Source organism: Lemur catta, chromosome 25, assembly GCF_020740605.2.
Source record: "Lemur catta isolate mLemCat1 chromosome 25, mLemCat1.pri, whole genome shotgun sequence".
NCBI lineage: Eukaryota > Metazoa > Chordata > Mammalia > Primates > Lemuridae > Lemur > Lemur catta.
Window position 1 is genome coordinate 12,138,883 of NC_059152.1, and position 15,039 is coordinate 12,153,921.

Sequence of the window (15,039 nt, forward strand, 5' to 3'; positions counted from 1 at the left end):
TTCTTTAGTTTGTAGAAATTAATAATCCCAGAATTGAGTTTATTTTCCTACAGTTCTTTGTGGAGAAAAGAGCATTTAGTGTCTGTCCAATTTGGGAATTGTTAACTGCCAGAACAATAGGGAAGTATCTATGGACTAGCTCAGGATTTTTTATGCAGTCAATAAGACTTATAGATTGTCAATGCATGTGGTATCTTTCTGAACTGAGGAATCAGGCTAAGTACGTGACATCGGTCTTATTGCTCACAATGCTTAAATCACTGCTACGCCTAGAGGTGGTAGCGAATCAATAGAAGGAAACTTTTGTAATGAGAGCTATTTCCTTTTTTGTTCTATGAGGAAGTTAAGAACCACATTTTGTGCTCAGTCATAGGAAGTGCAGTGACAGTTACTGTTAGTGTATTTGCTTGATCCTCTGGTTTTCTGTGTTACCATGTACGGTTTTGTGGCAGATCTCTCCAGATCTTTTTTCCAGGGCACACCTGAGTAAATATGCCAGTGTAAAGTTGTGACCTACTCTGAGTGCAGAGACTGAGGCACAGAGTGAAGAGATTCTTTCTTGCATTGGTATCTCACCAAGTCCTGGCCACTGTGGCAATGCCAGCAGGATGTTTGTGTCTTTTGCTGACAGAACCACATCTTTCAGAAAGTCCTCTGGTTTAGAAGTAGCATTTTGTAGCATAAGCCCTATGAAGATGACAGCCTGTGATTAGCTTTTTCATATATATCTGTTGTCATTAAGAATCACATTTACCTTTTAGACTATCTACACACTGCTAAACATATTCAGCTTTGGGTGATAAGGGTTAATTTTTTTTTTTTTAACCCTCTGGGTAAGGTCAAAAGTTATGTGGCTTGGATTTTAGAACCTACATGGAACATGGCTACAGGAAAGTGGCAGAACAATCTGTATAAAAACTTCTAAAGAAGGCTTTTCAACAGAGCGTAGAGATGGCTTGGCTTCATTGCACTCAATAACTACTTGACTTTTTTTTTTTTTTGAGAAAGGGAAACCTTTATTGCAAGTCAACTGGTAAAAAGACAGGAAGAAACACTCAAGTCTGTCTCCTTGACCAACTTTTAAATCTTCTCCTTTTCACAATATTTTGTTTTAAAGAAGTTAATTTGTTGGAGGCTGAGGCAGGAGGATTGCTTGAAGTCAGGAGTTTGAGAGCAGCTGAGCAAGAATGACTGCATCTCTACAAAAAATAGAAAAATCATGATGGGGCATGCCTGTGGTCCCAGCTACTTGGGAGGCTGAGGCAGGAGGATCACTGGAGCCCAAGAGTTTGAGTTTGCAGTGAACTATGATGATGCTACTGCACTCTAGCTGGGGTGACAGAGTGAGACTGTGTCTCAAAAAAAAAAAAAAAAAATTGTTTGGGCTCATCTGATCTTGCAGACAGAATAAATACACAATTTATTGAAGTAGCAGAATTTTAATACTTAGGATGAATGCTTTCCAACATTTTCATTCTGTTATCTGTTTTACTTTTTATGGAAATATGACATGCACATAAAAATATATGTGTCACAAGTGTTTCCAAGTGTATATATAGCTCAGTGAATTTTCATGAACTGAACTTGTGTAACCAAAAAGAACCAAAATGAATAACTACCTGTTTTTAAGCTTGCTAATAAAGTCTCATTCTATGCTAATCCTAGTTTCATTTGGAAAATATTTTCTCTGGCTTTATGTCTAATTCAGGATCCAGCACAGTGCAGTGGATTAGTTCTGCACATGTGCTGGTTTTCTTTCCATACACACTCAGGAATCCTCTGTCCAATGGTCCATCCTCTGCTCGGGACCTGCCCTACACATAAAGACCAGTTGACTTCTCTCGCACCTTTCCCCTGCTGGTGTTTGAGATGTTCTAAATGACTCTGTGTTCCTTTGTCACTAATCATTTCACATCACTGCCTAGGTCTGCTTCAGCATCCCCTGGAGTGTGGATGATGGCTGACAGTATGCGTGGGTTTGTGAGAAAGGTTTTAGCTCTTAAAGGTATGTGCCACTTTGAGCATCTTCAATCTGGTTTACAACCCCAGGCTACAAAACTCACCTTTGTGGGTAACGCCTGGTCCCTGTGGGTTACAGCACCCTCCATCTGGCCGCTGCTTGCATTGGCACCGCATAAGTTGCTTCTGTGCCTCTGTTTCCCTCCTGTGCACCTAACTCCTCTTTTGGTTTTGTACATTCTTTACGTGTGTTAATATTTATATGTGGGTTAATATAGCTTTGATCAGATTACAGTCAAGCCTTATTTTAAAAATCGCTTCTGTCTCTTTACGATGGTTTTTGCAGATCCTTGTTCTAACGGATTAATTATGTGTTTACTTTATAATTAACTCTCAGTGGGCAGTCTATTTTCAAGTTGTTTTATGATAGCTTACACAGCTCAGGTACTAAAGAATATTTCATTAGAATAAATGAAGCATATAAATTCTTCAGAGAATTTTGCCTGTTATTACATTCTAAAAGAAGTTTACCACTTGGGACCATATGTTGATGAAAGTAAAACACTACAGGTTGCTACTGTGACAGCCGCCTAACCTTTGGGTAGTTCCTGCAGGCACACTCATGCTGTCTTCTCTTCCCAGGTTCCCCTACACCTAGGACTAGAATTGTCAATAAATATCTGGCACTTGATTTCCAAGTTCTAGCCCCTCCGCGGGAAAAGCCCACTCATCCTTATTCTCGAGTAGCTCAGCACGCCATCTGTTACAACTAGAGCAAGGGGGTCAGGTGGTGAGTGCAACCCAGAAGCTGTTGACTTCCTTATAAATGGTTTGCTGTTTACAAGCTTTCAGTCAGTTTTCACTTACGGGCATGAGTGTGTGACAAATCCATGCTACTTTTAGTGCCAGCTTCTCTCCTCCCTCGGAAGCAATGACTGTCGTCTTATTTGACTGAAAGAAGCAGTGACAAGAGAATGTCCCTGCTCCCCCCATCTTAGCTATCAGCCTGCCTGAAACTGGACTGGGAGATTTTGTCTTCTGTGCTGATGCAGTGAATGAGTGGCCTGTGCTTCGACCTAGTGCAGCTCTCTCCTTGTGCACTGGTGTTTTTTTCCCCTTGTCTTCCATCAGCACACCTACGGTCGTGACAGCTACCGTCTTGAAAAAACAAGCAACAAAGACAGGACCACATGTCCTTCCAGCTACCGCCCTGTCTCTGCTTCCTTTTACAGCAGAATTACTCAAAGGAGATGTTTATGTGCACTGTCTCCACTGCTCTACTCTCTCTTGAGTCTTCTGCAGTCAGCTTTTGTCCTGGTCACTGCACCAGAACTCTTCGTAAGGTCAGTTGTGTGTGAGATCTAGGAGGAGAGGAAAGAAATTTGAAGACATTGCTATACCTGAACTGTTCGTTACCAGAACTCAGCATTGGCAGAATGAGTTGGGACAAATGTACCATGTTCTTTATTGATGTGGCATGTCCCAGCTTTGCTAGGTCTTCATTTTGTGACCTTAAACACATTCATTGACATGAGCTTGTTTGTCCATGTGTACACTGGGCACAATGTATGTTCTACCTACCTTAGAGGATGGAGACCCAAAAGAAATACTGTTTTTGAAAGCTGTAAAGAACAAAATAAACTTATGTAAAATAGACAGAAGAAATTTACAGAAAAACCAGCAATTTTAGCCTATATTTTTATGCTAACATTAAATAGTCATTTTCTGTGAACTGGATTTTATGGCCTTTATTCCTCGCAAGAGCCCCATGCGGGTATATTGTGATGGTCATTCCTGTTTAACAGGTGCGGGTACTGAGGGTAAGGCATGCTAAGGACCCACCCACGGTCAAACAGCCAGTGAAGCATCTGGTCTGATTGACTGATACCACAGCCTGTCCCCTGAACCACTATTGCTCTGGCTCCAAGCTAGTGAGACTGGAAGTCAGGGAGAGAGCAGAATTAAACATAAGACCTAGTTCTTTGAAAATACTGGTAAAGTTTAGACAATTATCTAGCATGCTTAATCAAGAAAAATGAGAAGAAACAAATACTTTAGGAATAAGCGAGGATAATAAAATATGAAAATCATGATAATTGTGTACAGCTTTATGGCCAAGATGTAGCACATTTCAAATAAATGGAAAGTTCTTTAAGAAAAGGTAAATTACCAAGTGGATTTTCCTACTATCTATTAAATATCTTGTCCCCACCAGGGTCAGCTCTTTTCTTATTAAACGTAAGCTTCCCAAGCTTTTGGAGATCTCACCTACATTCCCAGCTAAATTCCACCGTCAGTTAATGATTATCAAATGCACATCCATGGCTTTTACCTTTGTCTGGAATTCCCTAACTGCGTACTAGGATAGCTTACAGTTTAACGTCTCCTAAGCACTTGGCTTAAACCCGAAGTTAGCTCTTTCCTTCCCTCTGAAACCATTCACCCTCCTAAGCTCCCTGTTTCTATTCAGGGCACCACTTCCCTAGTTGCACAAACCGGAAACCTGTGTCCTTTCCCTCTTCCCATGCCTAATTTTCCCTCACAGCCCTGTCCTTTTTACTTCCTACATCTCTTTAGACTCTGACCCTCCGTTTCAGTGCCGGGGCCCCTACCTGTGTTCCGACTTTGCTCATTTTTAACTTGCCGCCCACCTGGCCTCCCTGCTCTGCTCCCCTCTTCTCAGGCACCTGTCACTGATGCCTCTTCCTGCTTAAGCCCACCCTGCCTTCTTAGTTTGCTGCTAATAAGGAAGGGAGTAAACGAACCAGATACTAATTTCGAGAAGCGAGGAGAGGAAATAAGGGAAATTAGAAGGACTAAATAGCGCAAAGCCAGTACAAATGAATTAGAAATAGACCCGCAATGGAACTGGTCCATAGACCCAAGAGTTGGTGCTTGAAAAAAAAGAATAAATGGAAAGTTCTGGAAATCGGTTTCACATCAGTGTGAATGTATTTAACACTGCCGAACTATACACCTAAAAATGGCTAAGATGGTAGATTTATGTGATACACGTTTTATCACAATTTAAAAAAACACAGGAGAACAAATTCTTAAGTCATTAAAAAAAATAATAGAATAGGGCCGGGCACGGTGGCTCACGCCTGTAATCTTAGCACTCTGGGAGGCCGAGGCAGGTGGATTATTTGAGCTCAGTTCGAGACCAGCCTGAGCAAGAGCAAGACCCCGTCTCTACTAAAAATAGAAAGAAATTATATGGACAGCTAAAAATATATATAGAAAACATTAGCCAGGCATGGTGGCACGTGCCTGTAGTCCCAGCTACTCGGGGGGCTGAGGCAGGAGGATTGCTTGAGCCCAGGAGTTTGAGGTTGCTGTGAGCTAGGCTGACACCACAACACTCTAGCCCAGGCGACAGAGTGAGACTCTGTCTCAAAAAAAAAAAAAAAGAATAGATATGCCTGATAAGGCTAAGACATAAAGAAGAGAGAAGAGCAAACGTGTATTGTGAGGAGGAGTCTGTGCAGAGCTACGGAGGCCAGTAGGATTAAGAGACAACTATGTAGAAATCTCTGCTAATAAGTTAAAATCTGGAGCAATGAAGAAATGGCCAGAGATGATGTAGAAGAACGAGATAAATTGCATATTGTGCTTATAATTACAATAGTAAAAAGGGAGCAGGGGGCAGATAGCTTTGTCAGTGTGCTCCCAACAAAATTCATTAATTCAGATATTAAGCCCTTATCATGTGCAGCGTCTGCCCTTGTGCAGCTCCATCTGACTGAGGAGGCACCGGATAACCAAACGGCACCTGCGAGGCACTCTGTGGCACCAGGGTTACTGCACGAGCCAGACCGCGTCACCACCAGGCTGCAGCTGCCGGGCTGGGCCTCCCCGGCCCATGACAGCTGTCATTGGGAAGTCCCCTCTCTGTGATCAGTCAGAATGTGGCTTGTAGGATTTTCAAGCCAACCTGTCCTTCACTAGTTTTGCCTAAGTAAACTAAGAGCTTCTAATTTCTTGTAAAATATAGATATCGGTAGAAAGTACTTCAAAACATCAGAATGTGGGTCTAGCCAGCCCAGTGGCTCACTTCTGTAATCCCAGCACTTTGGGAGGCTCAGACAGGAGGACTGCTTGAGGCTAGGAGTTCAAGCCTGCACTGAGCTATTATCTCACCACTACACTCCAGCCTAGGCGACATAGCAAGACCCTGTCTCTGAAAGGAAAAAAAAAAAGAATGTGGATTCTAATGAGAGCTTAATGCTGCTTAGACAAATTTACTTCTGAGCCAAGTTCAGTGGCTCAAGCAAATTTCCTTTACCCTTTAGACATGTTGAGGATTAAGTGACTGTGTGTATGGAGAACATGGTACAGTATGACACAAAATATGGCCACTGTGTTTACTTTCTATGTGCAGTATGGATTTCCTGATGCATCAGGAAAAAAGTCATCTTGAGTATCCATCCTCTAAGCCTCCATTCCTGAACTGCACAGGACAGTTAGGTAAAGTGCTGCCCTGCTAGCCATCGGCCTTCACTGTGACACAGGACATTTCTCTGGTTAGCTCTGCTCAGGCCCTTGCATTCTGGCCCTTCCTTGCAAATACCCCAAGTGTGGTTAAAACCAAGAGGATAAGTAACGCTCCATAAGCCAACATGACACCTGCAGTCTGAATCCTGGATTTACGGTCTGGTCAGGCCGCCTTGCGTCTTTGCATGAGACTTTATTAAAGGTCTTTACAGAGCAACATCCAGACTCCAGATACAGCTGCCAAGGAGACCCTTACATGCTGTGGGGACCAGCAGGGGCTTGGCAGGCAGCTCTGGCTTCTCACCCTTCTGTTCCGAGATGGGCATGGTGGGCAGCATCTCATCTTGGGGTTCCACGCTGCTCACATGGTCAGGCAGGGGTTTCTTAGGGCCAGTCTTACTGGTAGGGTCCCAGGGCAGCGTGATCTGCACCTTGATGCCAGCACCTGGCCCATGGCAGTGTCAACACAGTAGTTGGCAGGGCCCCCTCTGTGGATCATCAGGCCATCCACACACTCCATGGATTTAATCCTCTGTCCCTGGAGTTTCCCTGACACCAGGACCTTACAGCCCTTGGCTCCATCGTCCGTGACAAACCGCAGCACACCGTAGCAGGTGCTCCGCACACAAGCCCTCAGCCCTCGGAGGAGTTTGTAACCTAGAGATCTTGCCTGGGCGAGGAGGGCACGTAGACCTCCAGGGGCCACCTTTTCAGCGGAGGGCTCTCCACTGCCCTCTGGGAAGCCAAACCTCTGAACTACACCTGTCCATCCCCGAATCCGCTGGCCTTTCTCACCAGGAACATTCTGGGTTCTGGTGGCTAAGATAATGATTTCTGTCCTGCCTGGTGTAACTCAGACCTCCACTTCAGCCAGCTCCCGAGTGAGACACTCCTGCAGTTCAGCTTTGAAGATGCCATCAGCGACAAACGTCCTCTTGGAGATCTGCACTGCCATCCTGCCGCCGTGTGCTGCCGAAAATAGATAAAAACTACCGAAAGGCCTGACTGGCTTTTTGAGGAGCTGTTTTCCATCATGAGTACAACCATCTCACATTCCCACCAGCAGCGCACAGGGGTTCCGGTTTCTCCGCATCCTGGCTGACACTTGTTGTTTTCTGGGTTTTCGGTTATAGTCATCCTAGTGCATGCGAAGAGGTACCTCATGCTGGTTTGATTTGCATTTCCCTAATTAGTATTGATGAGCATCTTTTCATGTGCTCAGTGGCCATTTGCATATCTTCTTTGGAGAATTGCCCATTCAAGTCCTTTGCCTGTTTTTTAAATTGGGTTGTCTTTTTCTTTGTTGGGTTATAGGAGTTATTTATTAGTTTTGCATACTAGATCCATAGTGCATTTTCTTTTAATATTAGGTCTTCCTGGCTTGGCATTGTTCTTTTGTGATTTTTTTTTGTAAACTTGTGGCAAGTGTTGCCACATAGGAGATGTCCAACCGAAGGAGCTCAATGATGGTATTAATTCCACATGTGCAGGGAGACGAGTGTTGACCTAGGACTGTTTCTGCCTTGTTGCCTTCAGATAGTGGCAGCCTCTTCCAGCCTCATTTCATCCCCCGCAGAGCTGCCTGGCTTTGCTCATTGCCAGAGTGGTGGTGAGGACAGTCCCTGACGGGTGTGCGAGATACTTGCACACTGTACAACATCGCACAATCGTAAGGGTAGAAGAGAGATTCCCACTTTTAGTGCTTTTTACACGTGTTCTTACTTTGTGGATTCTTAAAATTCCAATTCATGGTTAAGCACCTAAGAGCATAAATTGAAGGTGAAGAGAGTAACGAAGAACATTTGCTTTTCAGAGTCATCCTTCTTGAACTTCCACGACTCGGACTGCGAACCCAAAGGATCGCCGCCCTGTGACTCCTTGCTTTCCCTCAACACTGAAAAGATCCTGGTAGGCAGCTTCTGCCCGTGCTTTCTGTTTGTGTGACCCGGAGCGACCGATACTAGTTCCAGAAGGTGGAGGTCACGTCTGTTTATCAACTAGAAGTTGGGTCCCGTTGGTTCAATGTGCATATAGAGACAGGTCATCTGGGATTTAGTCACACTGAATTTTTATGACCTATGAGTTAGAAGGTTGGTCATTCTGGACCTAGGACTTTTAAGTTCCAAGGAATAAAGGGGAGATCATGATTGAACCATATTTCTAGGAGCCTTGTGTATTTGGAGGTATAGTGGAATCTTATTTTTTCAGCCTTTGCCTATGTGGATATCTTTTATATCTATTTTTTTGTCACTGCCAGCTAAACTGTACAGGGGACATCTGCATTTCAGGGATGAATACCTGGTATTAGGTAATGTTTGCGTTTGCCTATCCATGTTAGCACGTATCCTCCGGCCTGGCTACCTCAAGGTGGGTCTTCTTTTTGTTCCTACTTAACTCTATGAAGCTGAGTTCTTTCCCTGCCCAAGTTTAACATATTTTTTCTCCAGGCCTTTTCCTTCCACATCACGTAGATATTATATGCTGCTTTTGTTTAAAGTTTTCCTTTGGGATACTGTTTCTTTTCCAAACAAAGCTTTGCCTTTCCATGCCAAAACTACTGAATACAGATAGAAATTACAAACTAGATCCTGCAATTATAGAGGCAGTAGAAAAAGAGAAAAAAAATTACAAAGCAGACAACGATCAGCTGCTTTTACCTAACTCACTGCATTAGCAGTCAGCTTGATGTATGGGAAATCTTTTGGATTAGGCTTGTCTAAAACCAGAATGAGCTATCTTGTAAAGTAGTGAGTTGGCCATCATTGAAAGTGTTTAAGTAGAAATTAGATAATCCACCTTATGTAGGTGGTGAGATTCTTAGAGTTATGAGGGTCATTCTTACTGATAGTAGTTCAGCTATTTTCTAGTTGTATTTCCAGTGTAAGATGGTGCTAGCTTGTGACCTATGGGAGGAAGCTCACCAGTTTCCGCCTTTCACTGTCCCTAGATTGAAATATGGTAGTTAGACAATTCATTTATTTATCCACTCTCCAGATATTTATTTTGCACCTATTATGTGCCAGGCATTATGCTAGGTAAGTCCTGTGAATACAACAGTATTCCTTGGTCCCTGCCCTGTGACTCCTACAGTCACCAACCAAATAATTATACAAATAAACACAAAAATGCAATTGTGTACATCATATGAAAGAAACGCAAAGGGTCAATATAATCTCCCTTACATTAGGGGTATCAGGCTTCAGGAATTGAAATGTAAGCAAGAATGACAAGGATGGGTTGAAATTAGTCTACTAGTGATGCTGAGCTGTGTTGGTTTAACTTACTTGATCACAGCTTCTCACCTCTGTCCAGAGAAGATAACTACAGATACGTTAGAAACGGGAAAGATTCTTTTTTGTCAAGAATTTGATTTGTTCATACTATACTTTTCCTGCCCACTTTCTAATATAATACAAACAACTTAAAATCAGATGTGTTCTTCAGTATTCTCTTGATGTTGCTTGGTAAAGGATTTCATTTCTGTTCTCTTCCCCATGTCTTTTTTGCGCAAAGATTTGGCAAATGGTAGACTCTCATCAAATACTGTATGCAACAGTAGGGCACTGCAACTAATAAAAGCAATATTTATCGACTCTTTTTCTTGGCTCTAAGCAATTTTGTTGCAGCTTTATTGAGGTATAATTGGCAAATAAAAATTGTATTTATTTACAGTATACAATGTGATGATATGATTATATGTATACATTGTGAAATGATTACCACACTCAAGCTATCTAAGCAGTTTATTACACAGAAAAATCTTCTGCATCTGTGCTTCTCTGTAACCATTTGTCAGAGAAACAGGACATGTTCTGGTCACACCCAGCTGTATACTGGCAGTGACACCCTCATGCATTGTTAAATCTTCCATGTCTTGAAGAACCCTTACCAGGTGCCCATGTGTGAAGCTCCCAGCTACGTAGCAAAATAAGAAGTAGCTAATAAGAGTTTTTCCGCTCATCATCAAGGGTTTTACTGAAAGATACAATGTATAAAACATTCCCATGATAGTGGGATTTTCTTGCTTCCATTTAAATCGAATAGAGCCTTAAATTTTAAAAATATAAGTTTTTAATACAAGTTTTCCTTCATTTGTGATAAGCTAAAATGTATGTTTGGTTCTTTTTTATTTCTTTTTCCAGAGTCAGGCCAAGTCTATTGCAGAACAAAAGAGATTCCCGTTTGCTACTGATAACGACAGCACAAATGAAGAGTTAGGTAAGACTTGAATCTGGGAACACTCCTGTAATAGTCGCCTAGGACTGAGGATGAGATGCAGGACGGTGAGGCAGGAAGAGCAGGGAGACCGACTCTGCCAGTCCTGGCTGTGGGATCTCGCGTAGGGCATTCAGCCCTGCTGAGCTTCCGTGCATTATATGTCATTTAAAAAAAAAAGTTTTGGATGGAATGATCAGTAAGAACTGTTCCAGCCCTGTGTTTCTGTGGAAAGTAATGATTATGGTAATGAGTTTTTATGAGTCATTTCCATTCATTAAAAGGCTGTGTGCTGTCATCAGATACGGACCATAAGGAAGTGAAAGCAGAAGAGAACACCTGCTTAGCCTGTGCAGTGAAATAGCGAGGGTTAAGTTTATTCTGCTCGTGAGGTCAGTTAGTTATTTCTGGTCTGAGAAGGTGGGTGCACAAAAATCAAATTCATTCAAATCTGCACACAGTCGTGTAGATAGTGTGTTCGTGGCGTGTTTTAAAATAGGCTGGTTTCGCCAGTGTCAAGTGCTTTGGGTGTGCCTCTCCCACTGTCTGGTGACCTTAGGCTCGAAGGAGTGGGAGCAAAGGTGAACGCAGGGGTGAGCAGTGCAGCTGGGCAGACTTCACAGAACCACACATTCTGTGGGGGGCCAGCCGCCCCAGGTGCCTGCAGGAATTTTTTTCTATCTGATTTACACAAAATCATTTTATCTTTACTATGGCCATACGTATTTTATATTAAAATTAAGCACTGGTATTGGCTTCTTTCCCCTGTTAGTGCAGGTAATTGAGAGCTGACTGTTTGGAAAGTACTAATCCTTTTACAGTGATAAACTTCGAGGAGGCTTTGAAAATTACCCTGTCAGGCATCAGCTTTGGTGTTTTCTGAAGTCTTTGGATTCTGCTCAGCCTAGTATTCATTTATTAAATAATGAATTAGGGGCCTGATTTGTGCAGGCGTGTTCTATCCTCCAAGAATAATCCGGGTACACCCTGGGGTAGTGTAGGCCCTGATCTGGCTTAGGGTCTTTGATACCACGGGGTATTTTTTCTTGGAAAAATGACTTCTGTCAACATATACATTGCTAAGATAGGTGGAGTTGCTTGTTAGTACAGATTTCTGAGAGAATTCCAGCTCTACCAGTTTTTCCTTTATGTTTTTAGACTCTCACAACAAAATTTAGTTACTAATAGTTATTTATATTTGTACAAGATTTGAATTAGGTCTATTTTTTAATCGGTACTTTTGGGTTTTGCTCACAAAAATGTTTACTTTTAGATGGAAAGATTAGAGAACATCATTTTGATTTTATCTGAGTGGAATTCAATAGCCTAGCTGTGGACAATTTAAATATGTTCCTAAAGTACAAAATTTATCCCCTGAAGTTATATTTGTTTTCATGGCTCACTTATTCATTTGTTCATTCAACAGATACTTACTGATTGTGGGAAGATAGGTAGGAAATCTAAAAATTTAGATCTGAAAAGAATCTTTAAGAAAATTTTCTACAGGCTTGTTAAGCAAGACCCAGAGAATTAACGAGAAGTGACTGAGGTCCCCATGATCACGTGGCCGGGAGTGGCAGAGCCAGAATCCAAGCCCAGATCTTGGCTTTCCAGTATAGCTCCTCTTCCTGCATTCACAAAAGTGCACATTTATGTTTTAGTCCCTGGTCATCTGACCACTAAGGAGTTCCAGCCATTTTGCAGTCCAGCCCCACGCACGGTGGTTTTGGCGTGGCCTTCATTCCTTGTAATGGGCTGGTTGGGAGGGTGGGCTCGGAGCCAGGCAGCCTGGTTCCTTTGTCTCACTGCTCGTGGTCTTGGACAGCTTGTTTTACTGCTTTATCCTTCATTTCCTTGTCTGCAAAATGGGGTTAATAATTGCCCCTGCCTCACTGCAGTTAAGGAGTAAATGGGTTAATACCCATGAAAGGTATCACTGTGCCTGGCACATATTAGGAGTTCAATACATGTAATTACTATTACTATTGTTGTTGTTTGTATTGCTAATACCACTGTCCTCCCACCTCACAAAAGGTCTCTGGTTACCCGGAGGTTAGCTGTTTGGATATATCCATTCTTATTATTCTGAACGTGCGTTTGGCCTTAATTTATCTTTTCAAAGACTCTGGGGTAAAAACAGCCCTCTTTTTATTTCAAGAAATTCGCCAAAACCTCTTGTGATGCTCAAGTGTTTTGAACTTTATTTTTGTCAGGTAATTTATAAAGATATTCTAAATCTCTTTCCACATTTAATTTATGTTTCTACTGAATTGTAATGTTTTTACTGCTTTTAACTGTCCATAAATTTTAGTTGCTCATATTCTTGAACACCTATTAGGCCCTAGAATTAGAGTGTATTACAATAAAGCTTTTTTTGCAAAGAAATGTGATCAAAATAGTCATATGTTGAGTGAGAAATAAAATGTTTTTCAGGGATTTGGGGGAGTTGAGTGGTCAGGGCAAATATTATAGATGGATGTGTAATCTAGAATATTCAAATTTATTATTTTTTGGATGGGTAGGAAAGTCTAGTCATAATATTGCTGTGTTATAAGAGATTGTCATGGCTCTAATTTCAAAGTACCAGTTTCCTAAACAATTTGATCAAAAACTATTCATCTTTAGTGTATATTTTGAGTAGTATTTTGACTATATTTTTGAACAGAAGAAGGAAAAAGACTTGTTGCATTGTAGGGGTATGAATTACCCAATTAAGCATTATAGTAATAGATTTGAGCTCCTGTTTTTGTTCTTACTAGGTAATTGACAGTAAATTCAGCACTCCCAGGAATTGAGATTTGCGATGCTATTTGGGAATTTCTCATAATGTTCGCAGTAACACCACATAGCCATGTTGTGTGGATATTATTCAGGCTCATTACTAGCTCTGATATTCAGTATATAGCTAGGAGACATCATAAAGGTTATTTGGGATTTGAAAGTGAGTGATGGGCTTAGAAAAAGATAAGTACTTCTTGTAAGTATATGTTTTATAGATAACTTTAATAATTTAAATCTAGATGGAACAGGAAGGCTGATTAGCAAGTGCTGAGTGGTGAAAGCAGAATTCAATGACATCTTATTAACTTCTGGGTTTTCTGTAACTACTTCCAGTCTGTGGAGCTGCCTTTTGAGATTTAGCAAGGAATTTAGTTATTGATTCTAGTCTGAGCTCTTTTATTCTTTCCTTTAATATTTTTCCATTTTATTTCATAGCTATTGCTTATGTGTTGATTGGCAGTGGTCTCTACGATGAAGCAATAAGGCATTTTTCAACAATGCTTCAGGTAATTTTTCTTCTTATTCGATTTCAAGTTTATAGTCATAACAAAAATATCATGCATAGCTAAAGTGCTGTAGTGAAACGTCTATTTTAAGATTATACAAGAAAGTAAAAGAAATTGGTATAGACTGAGCACTTTCTTGGTGCCAGGCCTTGTGACATGCTTTCATCTCATCTTTGCAATGTTACTTCATTTTAAATGAGGGAAGGCAATGTGATGAGGTCAAGCAATTTGCTCCTAGTCTCCAACCATCAGAGAGCAGAGACGGGATTCAAATGCGAGCTTAAAACTGACGTTAGCTTCAGTTCGCTTTCCTCTCTACCACGATGTCTCTCATGAGATGTGGACACTGGAAACTCTTGAAATTCCAACTCCTTTCTACACAAGAGTTGATCTGCATGGTTAATTTCCACTCATGGTTTTGTTTCTTGCCTTAAAGTATAATTATTAGACTCCTCAATGGAAATATTGGGCCTTGATTGATTGGCAGCTGTGGTTAAGTCTAGTTGAGATAAAATGTGTAAATATATAAGACTTGCAAAGGAGACCTGCAGCTGCCCACATCATTGGCCTTATATCTTGTAATTTATTTAACTGTACCCACTGTAGGTGCTTAGCCATTTATTAATTCTTGATGTGTCTGTCCAATAATGTACAGTGAGTGAAGAAGTCATAGATTTTAAAGTTAGAGATACGCAAGTTCTAATCCATTGTGCTTCTTGCTAGCACATTATTTAATCTCCTGGGTTACAGGGATAATAACTACCTCCCCCAAAATTCTTTTTCGGTTTAAATGAAATATCCTATTAAAGTACTTAGTACCCAGTGCCTGGCACATAGTAAGTGCTCAGTAAATTGTAGCTACTCAAAATACCATTCTGGTATATTCATCTGTGTTAATCATAGTAAGAGCCAACAGATACCTTATAATTCAGCAGGTAGACTTAATTTCAAATTACTAATTTTGAAATTTTAGCTCTACTTTTGTTTTCTCTTTTTAAAAATAGGATTATTATATTGGTAATTCTATCTTCATTCTCAAAAACCTGATGAGATATTTTTAGTTATGACTTTGAGGTCCTTAGAT

General features: G+C 41.2%; 1 protein-coding gene and 1 pseudogene across 9 annotated transcripts in view; one reads left to right on the forward strand and one right to left on the reverse strand.

Annotated features, from left to right (window-relative positions):
• Positions 1-15,039, forward strand: part of TTC13 (tetratricopeptide repeat domain 13) — a 71,829-nt gene that overhangs the window by 5,769 nt on the left and 51,021 nt on the right. For 8 of the 9 annotated variants that reach the window (XM_045537296.1, XM_045537298.1, XM_045537299.1 and 5 more), the window contains exons 2-4: positions 8,267-8,361; positions 10,596-10,671; positions 13,885-13,955. In XM_045537296.1, the coding sequence (XP_045393252.1) occupies positions 8,267-8,361; positions 10,596-10,671; positions 13,885-13,955 (242 nt within the window). Of the gene's footprint in view, positions 1-8,266; positions 8,362-8,710; positions 8,821-10,595; positions 10,672-13,884; positions 13,956-15,039 lie in introns of those variants that run through there. The other variant, XM_045537305.1, reaches the window with a different exon arrangement.
• On the reverse strand, positions 6,652-7,408 carry LOC123627608 (annotated as a pseudogene).